Consider the following 15,438-nt stretch of genomic DNA (forward strand, 5'->3'; position numbering starts at 1 on the left):
AGAAGGAGACAGAACCACGGCCTGAGTCAGGACTGTGCCCGCTTCTCCACACCCCTACAGCTCTACAGATGGGCACTGTTCTCCCCGCCTCAGCCCTCCCCCTCCAGCCTTTCCCCAACTGCCTTTCCTACACGGTCCAGTCAGGACAGGGGTCGCCCAATAAAGAGAAGCTCTGACTCAAAGAGCATCCGGGGCGAGGGGGACCCAAGGTCTCCGCAGCAGAGACAGCACACGCAAGAGCTTCTGACGCGGCGGTCCTCAGCTGCACCCAACCCCACGCCCCACTCCCCACTACCGTCTTCCCCTCCACCCTCTCCAGCAAAGCTTCTCCATAGAGTTCCCGCACATGCCATCTATTTCTCAGCTCTCATTCTCTTCTAAAACGTATTGGCTTTTTGAAAAACACAAAAGTACTCCATGCTCATTGAACCAAAAAAAAAAGTCAAACAATGTAGAAACATATGATGTGAAAAGTGAAATTCCTTCTGTCCTCACCACCTCCCACCACTCCAATCCTCAGGGAAGCAGCCTTTGACAGTGTGTCCTTCTAGATCTTTCTCTGTGCACCTGCAAATAGATGGACACGGGCCTGAATAGAATTTTGCATCCTGCAAAAACGGGGGCCCTGTGATACTAGGGTTGTGCTCTTGCTTTGCTAATTCGGGAGGCTTTCTGGACCCCCTTCCCATCAGCCCGCAGCCCACCCTCACTCACCCCGGCTTTACCAGCTGCAGAGAGGTCCGCGACTGGCCCGTCTCCAGTGATAGATACCCAAGTCGTTACACATGTTTCATTCTAGCAAATAACGCAGCCCCGGATGTTCTCATAAGTGTGTGCTCGGCTCACAGGCAAGGCTTCCCCTCACAACCCAGGTCCATCCAGCCTCTGCCATCCTTCTACCAAAACAGACTCCCGCCACACCATGCTGTGAGCACCGGGATCCTAGTCCAATGGACACCTCGAAGTCCTTTTTCCTACCTAGCTGCTGGACAGTGGCTCCCCCAGGAGACACACCCTCCCTGTGAGACCACCCTGATGGCCCCCATTAAGGCCCCCTCCTGGTATTTACGCCCCTTCCCCTAAACCTGGGCTAACCCTGTGACCCGCTTTAACAAAGAGAACATGGCATCACCAGCTCCAGGCCGGAACCTTCAGAAGGCCTGACAGTCCCCACCTCTGCCCTCCCGGGAAGCCCGCCACCACATAAGGAGGCGGATTACCCTGGGACCACCATGCTCTGAGGAAGCCTGAGCTAACCACGTGCCGAGGCCACATGGTAGAGAACTGAGGCCCCGGACATACGACCCAAGTGGAATTCGTGGCCCCTTGCTGTTTGAGGCCCGCCCCCCAGCTGGGCCACATGGAGCCACAGGCAAGCTGCCCCTGCCTCGTCCAACCCGAATTGCATGCTGTTAGGCAAATCATAAAAGGATTAAGTCACTGAGGTTTGGAGTCATTTGTTACACAGCAAACAATAACCCAAACACCTTCCCTTTCTCCAATGTATTCTGAGACGCAGAAACAAAGGCCAGAAGAGGTCACAACAGATACCTAATAGCTAAGCTGGGGGACACCCCAGGTTCAGGATTCCCAGCATAGTACTCTGTCCAGCCCCCAAAGATCCAGCCACGTGTTCTTCCACGGTGCAGCTGCCACTCAAAGATTCGTTTCCCAGTTAGAGGGTGTGGGGGCAAAGGACGCCTCATTCTCTTCGTGCCCTAAGCAAAGGGAGTAGGTAGGTGGGCAAGAGAGCACTCCCAGCAATCCTGGGAGAATCTGTTGTGACCAGAAAGTCAGCAAACCTAAAGGCCCTGTAGTTGAGACAGAAAACTTTGGCCCAGAGAGGTTAGGAACTTGCCCAAGATCACACAGCTCATAAGAAGCAGAGCTAGGGTATTCAGACTCAGAGCCTACATCAATGACCAAACATCAGTGTCTTCTAACACCTCAGCCCACAGCAAGAATTACAGTTTAGAATGGGCCTCCACTTATATGGATTTGAGTATAGATGTGTATGTAGATATACATAGATCTAGATTGTTCCATCCATCCATTATCTACAGACACAAATACCCATGCCGATAAACTAAACAAAAAGTTACACAAAAATATTTCCTCTCACTTTAGTTGATGTTCCCTCTTGTTTTTATTCTATTTCTTTTTTTTTTTAATGCTGGTCCCTAAATTGATTTCATGAGCCACAAAGGGGATTATAACATATGACTTACGGGGGTGAAATCTCATCTATAATGACTTAAGCCAGTTCTAAAGTCAGATTAACCTGAATTTGCATCTTCCTGGAGCAAGATTCCACTTCCACATCAAGTGACTTTGAGCAGGAAGGTAGATGCCTTTCAAGCCTCGGTTTTTCCATCAGTAAAATGGGGATAATCACAGTACCTGCCTTATAACGGTGCTGTGAGAACTGAGCAGTCAGGGCAGCGCTTGGCTCAGGGCCCGGCCAACAGCAGGTGGCTCAGCATATAATGAGCACCTAACAACCACACTGAGGCAACAGCTGAAAAAGGAACACTGAAAAAGGAGGCACGTACAAGACCAACTGAGGCACCAGGCTCTTTTGAAGTTCCAGGCCAAAGGAACAAGAAGAGGGTCCCCAGTGCCCACTGAAAAGGCAAGGTCACTCCTGGTCTGTGGTGATTTTCTTACATCATCTTTTTGCTTTTGAATCTCTCTAGATCACTGGGGGAAAGAAGGGTAAAATAACAGAGTTGGGGTCAAAAACCGCCCTGTAACAAGGCCCCCTCGGGAAGGCAGGTGTAGAGTGGCCGTGGCGCCCCTAAGCAGCACCCCCAAACACACGCCTCTGTGTGAAGTGCCCACCAGCCTGCGGGGCCTCCTGGAATTGGAAAAACAGCCTTGGGCCTGAGTCCACTTGGGAGGCTCTGGTCTTCCCCAGCCCTGACCTGTGGCCTGAGGGTAACAGGGGCCCCTGATGCTCTACCACAGCCCCTCCAGGGCCCCAGGTCAGCCCTCGCGGCCAGGGGCCCTGGGCAGCACACTGCAGGCCAGCCGACCGGCTCCAGAGGCTCCCGTCCAGCCAGAAAGGAGAGACGCCACAGTGGGCAGAATCAATAAAGAACTAAAATCGGAGCGCCTGGGTGGCTCCGTGGGTTAAGCATTGACTCTTGGTTTCGGCTCAGGTCAGGATCTCACAGTTTGTGAGTTCAAGCCCCACCTTGGGCTCCGTGCTGACAGTGCAGAGCCTGTTTGGGATTCTCTCTCTCCCTCTCTCTCTGCCTGTCCTTCATTCACTCTTTCTCTCTCAAAAATAAACTTAAAAAAAAAAGGCATTAAGAATAAATAAGTAAAATCACCTGCAGTGAGTGGACAAGGACTCGTGATAGGCTGTGATGTATAACACCCCCACGCCACCCCCACCCTCCAAAGCAGGGCCTACCTCACTCTGCTGGAAAATGCATTTCTGCCCCCAGCATGTCAGAGACTAGAGCCGGGCCCTCAGTCAGAGGCTCAGGACAGAGCTGAAGACTTTATGCACTGATCACAGCCTCTGCACTTCCCTTTGTCTGAGATGACCCTTTCCTCACCCGGCTATTTATTCTTTAGGTCCCAGCAACTGAAACGTCACCCCCCAGCCCACAGCAGAGCCCCTTCTATTTGCCCCCCACGGCCCGCCCCTTTCCTCGACACGTGGCGCACACGTGTGGGCGGCCCTTAGCAAGCGACACCGGAAAGCTGTGAGACAAGAGACATCTGCTTTATTCTCCCCGGTTTGCCAAGAGGGACTCACCCCGCTCGCAGAACGACTCCATACCCATCCCACAGATGTGAAAACTGAGGATCAGAGATGAGCCACCCAGCTGGGGAGACACGCAGCTGGGACTCGGACCCAGGGAGTCTGATTCTGAAAGCCACACCTGTGACACCTACTCCGAGCACCCACCGGGCCTCAGCCCAAAGGGGCCCGAACCCAAAGGTGGTGCTAATGGAGGTCAAGTGCTAGATACAGACTTGAAGTCTGACTAGAGCTGTCCACAGAGTGGCCCAAACCACCTCTCTGTGCTCACCCCACCTGCTCCTCCCCAGCGTTCCGCACACTGAAACCTACTGCCCCCGACTCCCCAGCACCCAGCCTGGGCCTGGGCCGCACCCTCCGCTCAGATGCGCCCTGAATCTGGCCCAGCTGGACCCACGGCTTCTGTCTACTGAGCCCACGTCTCATCTGCTCCATACGGGCGGACAACCCGTGTGAAAGCTGCCCGGAAAGCATGAGGCGCGTGCTGTGCACTATTCCCACGTCACCCTTGCGCCCCATGGACATCTCCCCTCGCCGGCCAGGGCACAGCAGGCCACGTCGAGCGGCCTGGGCCTGCCCAAAGAAACTACCCTCAAAAAATTGTATTTGTTGATGATAATCTCTATAAATGAAAATGATTTCACATAAAAATCCAGATGGCTGGAGGGGCGCGTGGGAGGCTCTGTCTGTCAAGCGTCCTACTCTTGACTTCACCTCAGGCCCTGATCTCACAGTTCATGAGTCTGAGCCCCACATCAGACTCTGGGCCCAGACTGCTGAGCCTGTTTGGGATTCTCTCTCTCTCTCTCTCTCTCTCCCTCTGCCCCTCCCTTGCTCGCGCTCACTCTCTCTCTTTCTCAAAATAAATAAATAACCTTAAAAGAAATCCGGAGGGCTGGCTTCTCTTCATGATAGGTAGATGTGGCTGGCAGCACCCGGGCCACACAACAGGCTGGAGCTGAGCAGTGCTGCCCCCTGGAGACGGGACCTGTGCCGCCAGGCCCCACCGCTCCCGCGGGTCTCCACCCAGCCTCCTGCGCTCACTAATATGACTTCTCTTCCCTTTTAAACTCTGACCCCGGCCCTCTGTCTCCCCGTCCTTCAGAGCCCTCCTCACACACCACCTCACCAAGTCCTCCCCAAACCTCCATAGCCTGGTGCCTCTTGATGGCTTTTGTGGGGGGAGGGGGGCGGGCAGAGATAGAATGTGAGCAGGGGAGGGGCAGAGAGAGAGGGAGACACAGAATCTGAAACAGGCTTCCGGCTCCGATCTGAAAGCACAGAGCCCCATGTGGGGCTAGAACCCACAAACCATGACATCATGACCTGAGCTGAAGTCAGATGCTCAACCGACTGGGCCACCCAGGTGCCCCTCCTGATGGCTTTATAACGTGTACTGAGCGCTTACTTATGTGCCAGGCAGTTATAACGATTTTGCAGTCTGAGTCCCCACAAAAGTACCCTGGGAAGCAGTACTCTTACCATTCCTACTTTACAGATGAGGGAACCGAGGCCTGGAGCTGATTCTTCTGTTTCCATCCCCACCCCCACCCACTCCCTGCCCTCCTCTCTGCTGCTCTGTGTCCCCACGAAGCCGACCCCCTTAGACATGTGCTGGAGCTGCCTGGTCTCTGGCTTCTGAATTCAGCCAACGGGAGGCCCTGGCAGGAAAGGGGAGGATGCAAGGAGAGAGGCTGGGATACCCTCCCCCACCCCTCACGACTGCGGCGTCGTGTCTCGGACTACGGTCCGTCCTCCATACCGATAGCTTCTGCTGGCCCCTCCCTGCCATTAGTTCCTACAGGGAGCCACGTCTGAGATATCCAGTGCTTCCTCCCCTGTCCTTTCGGCCCTTTCCAGGGACCAAGCAGCACCACGTGAAGATCCTGTTAACCCCACCCACACCTTTAGAAGTTAATTTTGCTTAAACTGTCTGGAATGTGTCTGTTTCCCACCAGGCCCCTGGGTGACACAGAGGCTGGACACTATGTCCAAGGACCCACAGTTAGAAACCTACCGTGAGGTGCCTGGGTGGCTCAGTCAGTTGAGTGTCCAGCTTTGGCTCAGGTCATGATCTCATCACTCGTGGGTTTAATCCCCGCATCAGGCTCTGGGCTAACAGCTCTGAGCCTGGAGCCTGCTTCAGATTCTGTTTCTCTTTCTCTCTCTGCCCCTCCCCTCTTCATGCTCTGTCTCTCTCTCTCTCTCAAAAATAAATAAATGTAAAGTTAAAAAATAATAATTAAAAAAAAAGAAACAGGTGCCGCCAGAATTTGAACCCAGGATACTGGGCTCCAGAGTCCTTGCTCTTTAACTGTCACACGACACTGCCTGACGTCCTATTCTCCTGCTCCTGGTCCTTCAGCTGACGGTGGCCTCCTCAAGGGCCCCCTAGATGACCTCTGAGAACCAAGTGCTGTGCCCGAACCAATGCAGACATTCCAAAATCTCTCACTGAGCCCAGAAGATACAGTCACTTGATTCCTCTTTATCCTTCAAAGTATTTTTACAACGGAGAGCCCATCTCCACATTCCTTCTTCCCTGCATGAGAGCTCTCCCACTTCTGCCCTGCTGGCCCCTCGCACAGGGCCTGCCCCTTGCCTCCCCTCTAGACCAGGACTGAGGTCCACGACACGGCTGAGAAGGCCACCGGGGCCCAGACAGGGATCCCTCCTCGGCCAGATGAACGTCAGTCAGCATCTCAAGAAGCTGCTCTCCTCACTCCGGGGCTCTGGGGCTCTCTCCCACGCTGCTGGCCCGTCTAGCAGACCTTCTCACTACTATTACGTGGCCCCTCCCCTAGCTTTGCTCTCTACCACCCCTTCCTCGGGTCACCTTTGGGCTTAAATCACAGCTCCTCCAAGACCACGTCTTACCCAAGGCCAGTTGGCACTCCCTGCTCTAGACTCTCAGAGCCCCCAGAGTGTCCTCCAACACCTAACGTTGTCTCCACTGTTCAGTGTCCACCTTCCCAAACGGTGGGCCAATCTAACATGAATATCAATGCAAAAATACAAAGGAAAATATTGGTAAATCAAACACGGCAACATTTTAAAACAGTAAAGTCTCATGATGAAGAAAGACTGAGTTTAGGAATGCAAAGAAGGTGAACACTAGGAAGTCTGGCCATGTAAATCGTGCATATAAATCATCGATTGCACTGGAGAAGGATGAGAACACCCCAAGAGCACTTGACAAAATTCAATCGTTATTCCTGGTTTCAAAAATATTAGCCAGCCAAGAGCTAAAGAAAGGTTTCTGAGCTAGATAAATGGCAAACAGTTATTAAATAGTACAGGAGACTCTGGCCAATGCAATAAGATAAGAAAAACGGATGGGAGGCAAAGATGAACGTTTGGTTCCACCAAACTCTAAGTTCGGTGAGGCGGGAACTGCGGCGTATGCGTCCTCATTTCCACAACATCCGAAGCACACTCAAATATCTAGGGAGTGCACGGCCACCCACATTCAGTCTGATCCCCAATCAATGTTCTCAAAGCACCCAGTACTCTTGTGGGGTACATATCACAACGTAACGTGTCATTTGTTTTTGAAAATATTTATCTTTTCCTACTAGAGTACACACTCCGTGAACAGAATCCCATGCTGTACTGACAGAGCAGATGTGTACCTGGCCTAAATAGCTACTCAGTATCTAAGGCATAGAGGCGGGAATGACTCGAATAAAATGCATTCATAGTTGCTACATACTAATAAGGAATTTCATCCTACTTCTCAGCTGGAAAAACCTGAGGCCTAGAGAAGGGAGGTGACACCGCACCACTGTGAAGCCTACCCCGGCCCCCCACCCAAGACCCCTGGGCCTTCTGAAAGGCGGCAGCCACACACAAGGCCACGCACACAGGGCGCCACCCATGTGGCTCAGCAAGCATGGAAAGTGAAGCCCAGACCAATTCCTTGGAGCTCTCTAAACAAACCCATACCCAGGGCACCCCCGGGTAGGCAGGGCCACCTTTCTGGGGCTCGGGATGACCGTGGGGGGACCTGAGCTTCCTCGAGAAGCCCTGTGACGCTGCCCACGTGAGCAAACAGCCCCATCTGCGTCCCCGCGAAGTTATCAAAGAATCACTTATGTCTCTGGAAATGCTTGTTTGGAAAAGGTTCTCCACCCCACCTGGGCGTGGCAGGAGGGCAGCGGCATCAGGCCTGCCCTTCGGGGAGCGCTCAGGCTTCTCCTCCAGCTCCCGAAGGCTCTCGGCCATTCTTCATGCGGAGAGTGAAGCCAGCCATAAAGAGGCAGGCAGCCTCCCAGGATAAACGGAGCCCGGTGACATCAAAGACCGCCTTCCAGATTAAACAACTGAGGCCTTCAGCTCGCTCTGGCGTTTCTTCCAGGATATTCTGGGCTCCTGCCTCAGTTCTCCCTCAGATGGAATGGCAGATATTTTGTTTGCGAGACTCTGAATTTTTTCCTTCCTCGAGGAGAGGGGAAGAGGGAGGGGGGTGGAGAGAGAGAGTGAGAGGAAGAGAAAGAATGTCTGTGAGAGACAAGAGCTGCAAAAAGAACATGTGTGAGTGAAAAAGAAAGGGAAGTCAGGGAGGCAGCCGGAAGCGCCTGCTTTGGAATCCAACGAGCGACCTAAAAATTCCAGAAGTTTCTAAATCAAAGCACACTGTGAACTCACAGCCAGCGAGCAAGACTCTAAGAAGCCCCGAGCTAGGACTTGTGGGGTGCCTGGCTCGCCAGAGGTAGCAGATCCCTTTGGGGGCCTGGGCACTGGCCCCTTGACCACAGTGTCCCTTGGCATCCCTTTTTCTCAGACACATCTGGTAAACCAAGGCAAGGGACCCCTTCCCTCGGGCACCGGGTCACAACAGTTCTCTGGGATTGGCTGGTCCCTGCCTCTCGTCCCCTAGCCCGTGGGGTGCCCGCTCTCTGCCTTGAGCAGCCAATCCAGTTCTACCCCTTGGGTCCCCTCTATCCCCCCACAGCTGGGCTTCTGGCCCTAGAGTGGCCCCTCCTCTCCCCCCAGGGTAGCAGGGACCACCAATCCATCCAAACAGCTGGAGTAAAGCCCCCAAGTCCCCGAGTCCAAGCTGATGGCTGGGGCGGCACGCTGACTGTCCCTCCACACCACCCCCACCTGTCCAGTGGGGGCAGGTGGCTCAAACATGCCAAGAGCCACTCATGCGCAGGGCGCTTCAAAGAGACTGAGCACCAGGCGTGACGTGCAGGCTCCACAGGCTCCCAGCCACTTGGGGTCCACTGTCCCAGCCCAAGCACCCCCCAGTTCCCAGGGGACAAGAGCAAGCCTCGGGCCTCCGCCAGCTACTCCGTGCGCGAAAACCAACGCCCTCACAGCCTCTGCCGCACGGCCCTTCGGGTCTCTGCTTAAATGCCACTTCACGTGGCTTCTCCCAAGGACTGCTGCCCGTTAATTTGCCTCCTTACATGCTGATTCTCTTGGCCTCCTTGACTAGACTAGAGGCCACAGGAGGGCACAGGCCACGTCTCTTTTCTGTGCCGCCGCACCCACAATGCCTACTACAGCTAGGGAGCTGATATTCATAACAAGTCACGATCGATCATAATGCATGGCTGACGGCCTCAAAGAAAAGGTCGAATCCCCCTCTTCCATTTGCCTGAGGAAGACCTGGGAGAGGATGAGGCGGGGATGGTGGCCTGGTCCACCTTCATTCATTCATTCATTCATTCACTCATTCAGCAAACCACCGTGAGTGACAAGAAAGATGTACCGCTCGGAAAGTGATTCTTTCACTGCCGATGGTTCAGTGTAGCTCTTTCAAGCCCTCAAGAGAACAGCCTGGTCCCTGAGGGTCGTAGTGGAGCCTCTCACACAAGGAAGAGTGCTCTCCATGCCCCCCCCAGGGCCCCCATCTTCTCTCTCCCCCTCCCCACCAGGTGAGGGGGCGCAACATTCTCCCCAAGTTCTGGGACGCTGGGAGACATGCCGTGGTCACTTCCCGGTTCAGCCTCTCCCGGGATTTACGGACGTGGACGGGCTCTTCCTGAACTGGAGGAGACAGAACACAGGGCACCGGCCTGACCCAGGGCAGTTTCCTTCTCACAGAAGACTTCTGAAGGCTGGATGAGCCCCTCCTCCAAGTCTCCCAGGGCCCACAGCACAGATTCATTAACGCCTTCAGAGTATGACACCCTTGCCCCACCGTCTGGAGGAACCCAGGCCCTATTGGAAACTAGAGGCGCCCCCGACCCCACCCCGGCACCTTGCCCAGCTCAGACCTCCCCAGTCTCTCCGCTCTGCTCCCCAAAGGGAAAGAAAGCTGCCAGGTGGGGCTGTGAAGCTGGTCCCAGGGGCCACGGGCAGAGGAGACCCTCCGTGGAGAACCCGAAGATGCCAGCAAGTAGAGGCCCAGAGGCTGCCACCAGCCTCAAAGCAAATCATCTTTTAATTCTGAAACACCAAATATTTAATTTATGCTTTACCTCAAATGTCAAGTGTACCTCCCGGCACATAGCTTTGAAACCACGTAAGGAGGCCTAACACTTTCCATATGGTGAAGACATGGGCCTTTTAATTGTGCCAACTGGTATCATTCAAGGGTAATTCCCCTGGAATCTGGCAACTCGGGCAGCAGCCGGGCCAGGAGCCAGCCTCCAGCCTCGTCACCCATCCCCGCACGTCCCCGCGGGCTCCGGCCGAGCCTGCGCCCTCCCCATCAGCCCCCAATATCAAAACGCACAAGGTGCCCCCTGATCAAATTACCAGCCCCCCTGGCAGCCGCCTTCACTCCAGAGGCAGGGTAGCTGGCCCCACAGGCTCTCAGCCGGCATTTTTAGGCAGTTCTGCCATAAAAGAACAAAAGGGCCAAAGTGGGTGGAGGAGGGCGGAAGACCGCCTTAAATCCGGTCATCTACACTCACGTGTGCTCACGCATGTACACGCTGCGTGAGTGCGCAGATTCTCCAGGTGTTTTCCTACCAGGCTCTCTGGGTTCATTAAGCTGTTCCATGCACCTACCAAGCCCTTCCACTTCGCTCATTATATTACATTATGTTTTCCAGACCTAGGATCTCCAAGCGGTTCTCCTTTGTAACTGCCTGTTGTAGCTTTGTGTCTCACTATCCTTCCTCTCTTTGAGATGATTATGCTTATTTACATTTCTGACTGTTCCGCACACTGTCATCTGGCATATAAACTGCTCCCATCATTGGTCTTCGCCCATAACGTGGACACCCCACATTACTCAGCGTCTTTCCCTCTGAGTTCAGGCTTCCTCGAAGTTCGTCACGAACCCACGAAAGAGCAGAAGCCCCGGCCTTAGCCTGCGTCCCTCCAAGTGCGTCTGTAGCGTAAGGGCCGGGCAGGGGAGGCAGGCACTTCTGGATTCGTAATCTGGGCTCCCACCTCCACCCCCACCAGTGCCTCAGCAAACCTCCGGGCGCCTCTCTCCCTTCCGAACTCTCTGAACATCACCTACCATTACCCTGCCAGGGACAGGAACGTTATTGTACCCATTTTGCAGATGAGCTTAGGTAAAATGGCTTACGCAAGGTGACAAGCTACAGTGGCAGAGCCTGGTCTCGTTTACTTTTGTATTCAGGACGGCAGGCTTAGGCTAGTGCCAGTGACGTCATCCTCTCCCGCCCGTCCGGGACATTGCCTCCAATGGGGACCCACCCTGAACGTTTACTAAGCGACTCAGACCGGGTCAGGAAGGAAGACCACTACCAGTGGTCCCTTCCACCTGCCCCACAACCTGTCTCTTCCCGAAGTCCTCAGCGGCGGGGCAGCACGCCTCGTCTCTGGGCATTAGTAAAGCATGGCACCCTCAGGGCAAGTGCCCCAGCACACGGCCGCTGTGGTCTAGAAAGTGCTCCAGTCCACACAAGCTGGCTGGCAACATTATAGGGTTATAAGGAGGAATAAGATAAGGAAAGCAAAGTACTTGACATACACACGGCACTTAATAAATAGTTTTCAGTGCACTAATAATAATGCTAGTTGGGTGAACCACTAGTGTGTTTCCAGCCACTCTGGTGAAAGGCCATGGGAAGGAGTGGACACAGAGGCCACCACCAAGCCGGGCCTGGGGCTGGTGGGGGGACCTCTGCCAGCCCCTGGAATCCAGCAGACTCTGCAGCCCAACCCCTACCTTCCGATGCTCTAACGGAAGAACCCTTTTCTGTGGGAATCGTGGGAATTAGACTAGACGGAAGGGTGCTCATGGCTGTCTTACTCACCACTTCTTGATGCTCCCCAAACTCAGGGCATTCTGTTTCCACGGTCATGATTCCGACCACTTGTACTTAGTATTTTTCTCGGAATCAACTTTCACCGCTCTCTTTCAATTTAGCTTCAACCTAAGCGATAATATCCGTGAAATCGTGGGTTTGATGTCCTACTTACTACCTTTCCTGGGAAAAGCGGTGCTTAACTATTAAGATAACAAACATTGCCCAAGACTCCACCTGAAATCACCACAAAGGCCCCCACCAGGCAGCCCTGACCTCTCCCAGGGTGGGCTCACCATCCCCCGCTCTGCAGGTGCGGTGGCTGAGCCAGGGACTGGTAGGAGCCCTGGGGTCCGGGTCCCAGTCACCAAGCATGACTCCCAAAGAAGCAGAGGTTTCCTCCCCTTAATATCTTAGATGGCGGAGGTGGGGGTGGCCTCACCACCACCAACATATGTCACGCCGATGGCTCTGTGTCTCACATCTTCAAAAGGGCTTTGAACAAACAGTAATAACCCCTCAGTGTTTCTCTGAGAGAGGGGGCGAGGAAGGGAGGGGGCGAGCACCACCCCCATGCTGTCCTCAGCTGAGGGAAGAAACCAGGCAACAAAATTCCGTGACTTCACCAAAGCCACAGACTTAAGCTGGGACCCCCTCCCCACCCTCCCTCATTTCCCCCAATGGCAACTTTTACTGGCTCACATTCCTCTGGCTGGGAACACTACTATTTAATTAAAAACGACAGACTTTTGTTTTCCTCTCCTTCCTTCCTCCTCCCTCCCATCCTCCAGGACTGGATGCCAAGGAGACCCACCAAAAACATGCGGGTAACATTTGTTATGGCTTTGAAGATAAAAGTCAATTGAAGTAAGCCCTCGCTGTATTTCAAGTTTCCCCTAAAGCATGGAGCAAGCTGCCTGGCAGTTGAGGAAAGGAAAAAAAAGGGGGGGGGGGAACTGCAAATAAATGTCATTCTGCAGGAATACTTTGTAAAAATAAACAGGCTGAAAAAACCCAAAACTTGATTAATGGAAATCCACTCAGTTGGCCTCTGTCTTGAGCTGCAAATGCATTTGTTCATAAGGCTAAATCGGATCATTTTCACTGGGCTTTAAATAAGTAAGTAGATCAAAAACTATAAATGCTGGGGGAAGAAAGGGAAGTTTGTGGCTCTGTTTCTCAAGGGCCCCAACGGCACTGCCCCCCACCCACCAAGTTTTGACCTTTACTAGGGGAGCCCGGCTCTAATTCCAGCCCAGCCAACAGATGAAGAAAAATGGAGAAGAGAAAGCCCCTAGCTAGAGGGAGGCACCAGAGGAGGAGACGGGGGCTTCTTCCAGACCCAGAGGTTATTTCCTACATGCACAAGAGCCGACTTCATCCACAGGCTCACCTCCCAACACCGGCCCCTGCAACAGGGCTGCAAAGAGCCCAGGTGCCATGGCCTGAAACCACACGCGCACATCTGAAAACTCCCCAGGCCCCTCCCTCGCCCGTGGACAAGACCAAAGAACGAACCAGACCTGAGACTCAGTCTGTTCCCCTCTAAGTTAAAAAAAAAAAAAATTAAATGTCACATCAAAAAGTTGATTCATCCTTTGATCCTTGGCTTGCTCGAGTTCCACGCAGACCGTCTGAAAGCCCCGTGCAGAGTTCCAGGGCTCAGAGGATATGTGTGAACACCAGGCCCAGGCCAGGAGCTGGGCTTGGACTCACTCACTCCCCTGTCACATCCTCGGCTCCCCCAGGAACAACTCCAGCCTCCACGACCTACTGGGGTAAGGCCCAGGCTGCAGTAGAATGAGCCCCTCTTTCTCCCTGGGGGCCAAGTGACAGGGTCTACCAGGTCTCAGTGCTCCCCAAACTCTGCTACCCAGATGACAGCCTTTTCTCCTGGGGTTCCTGGGCAGATGGCACTGATGAACGCCACAGACACTTGGAACGCACTTGGAGGCCAGCACAGTCCTGCCCTCCACCCAGCCACCCCCTCCAGATCCACCTTTGAACACTGGCAGCAGAACCAAAGCAAAAAGTCAGAGCGGGCCTCCAAGTCCCTCCAGCACAGACAAGATTCCCCACAGACGGGACCTGCACCACCTCCTCACCTCGGACCTTCCCCCCAGACAGCCCTCCATCCCAAGCTGGACAGGAGACTGTCACCTGTGTCACCTCCAAGGTTTCCCGAGACATGGGAGTACAGGGTCAGGTTGGTGGGGCAGGGGCAGCTGAGAAGGGACTAAAAGTTGGGGAAGTAAAAGAGACCGTCTCTGAGGTTGAAAGGAGGGTAGGTGGGGATCGTACCCGGGTTCCTCTGCCAACGGTGCCCGCCGCCCGCAGCTGTCTGGGCCCAGAACTGCCGCCGGGGCAGCGCTGCCTGCCGATCCACTCCTCGATGCCTTTCCGAGCCCAGGCGGCGCTCACGGCGAAGCTGTCACCTAAGGCGGGGAAGACACGAAACCCCCTGAGTCTGGCCCCTGGGCCAAAAGTTACCAGAGTAGAGAGAGTGGGCGCAGCAAAGGCAGCGGGGTCCAGGAGGGAGTTGGGAGCTGGAGCACAATCCGAGAGACGGACGAAGGTAATCAGGAAGAAGGGGCTCAGCGAAGCCCCAAAAGAAGGGGCCCAAAGGGGTGCGCGAAGGGGGAGCAGTACCCCAGAGAAAGGGTCTGGGATCCGAAGAGCGAATGCCGGAGGCCAGGACTGCGGAAGAGAGGGGGTAAGGATCAGAAGATGGGTGCAGTGAGCACGGGATGAGGGGAAGAGGGAAACTGAGGGTAGGAGAGGGACGCAGCGGGCGCCAAGAGCCCAGATCTAGGGGTAAGGAGCTGAGGGCAGGAAAAGAGAGGGGGCAGAATCTGGGGGGAAGGGGCTCAGGAGTCTGAAGAGGGGACGCAGTGAGCGCGGAAGGCGGGGACCGCGAGAGGAAAGCTTGAGGGTCAGAAGAGGGAGCACAGGACGGAGAGGAGGGGGTAGATGAAACAGAAAAGGGGGCCCGAAGGCTGCTCCCGGAGCGGGTTTGTGGAACTGGTGGCCGGAGTTGGGGGTGGGGGTGGCCCTGGTAATAAGATCCCGCGAGCTAGGCCATTCCGCCATGGACCGCGGTGCTTCCCCGTCCAGCCCCCCGGTCCGTGCCCGGCGCGCCCCTACCTTCCGGGCTCTCCCTGCGCTTGCACACGGCGGCTGCAGGCACATCGAGCGCGGCGGCGGCGGCGGCGGCGGCGGCGGGAGCCGGAAAGAAAGGACAGGCAGAGAGTTAGCAATCGCGGGGGCGAGGACGGCCGGGACCAGGGGGCCGTCGCGCGGGCGGGGACACTGACCCGGCTTAGAGTGAAGTTTCCCCATGCTGGGGGCGCGGCGGGCGGGGGCGTCCCTAAGCCATGCGCCCGGCGGGGCCGGCGGCTCGCCGCGCCTCGCCTCGCTCTCCTCCCGGAGAAACCCCGAGCCGAGCGGAGCCCGAGGCGGCGCCGGGACGCGCTCCTGCCGCCG

The 15,438-nt window shown here is 55.1% G+C and overlaps 1 protein-coding gene across 1 annotated transcript in view; it reads right to left on the minus strand.

The window, feature by feature from the left end:
• NKD1 (NKD inhibitor of WNT signaling pathway 1) overlaps nt 1-15,432 on the minus strand; it is an 83,318-nt gene extending 67,886 nt beyond the window's left edge. Inside the window, exons 1-3 of the mRNA XM_029925796.1 lie at nt 15,270-15,432; nt 15,100-15,132; nt 14,257-14,390 (exon numbers count right to left, since the gene is read on the minus strand). Of these exons, the coding sequence (XP_029781656.1) occupies nt 14,257-14,390; nt 15,100-15,132; nt 15,270-15,294 (192 nt within the window). The 5' untranslated portion in view covers nt 15,295-15,432. The remainder of the gene's footprint in view (nt 1-14,256; nt 14,391-15,099; nt 15,133-15,269) is intronic.
• Nucleotides 15,433-15,438: the final 6 nt, after the last annotated feature.

The sequence above is a fragment of the Suricata suricatta genome, chromosome 16, assembly GCF_006229205.1.
Source record: "Suricata suricatta isolate VVHF042 chromosome 16, meerkat_22Aug2017_6uvM2_HiC, whole genome shotgun sequence".
NCBI classification, from domain to species: Eukaryota; Metazoa; Chordata; class Mammalia; order Carnivora; family Herpestidae; genus Suricata; species Suricata suricatta.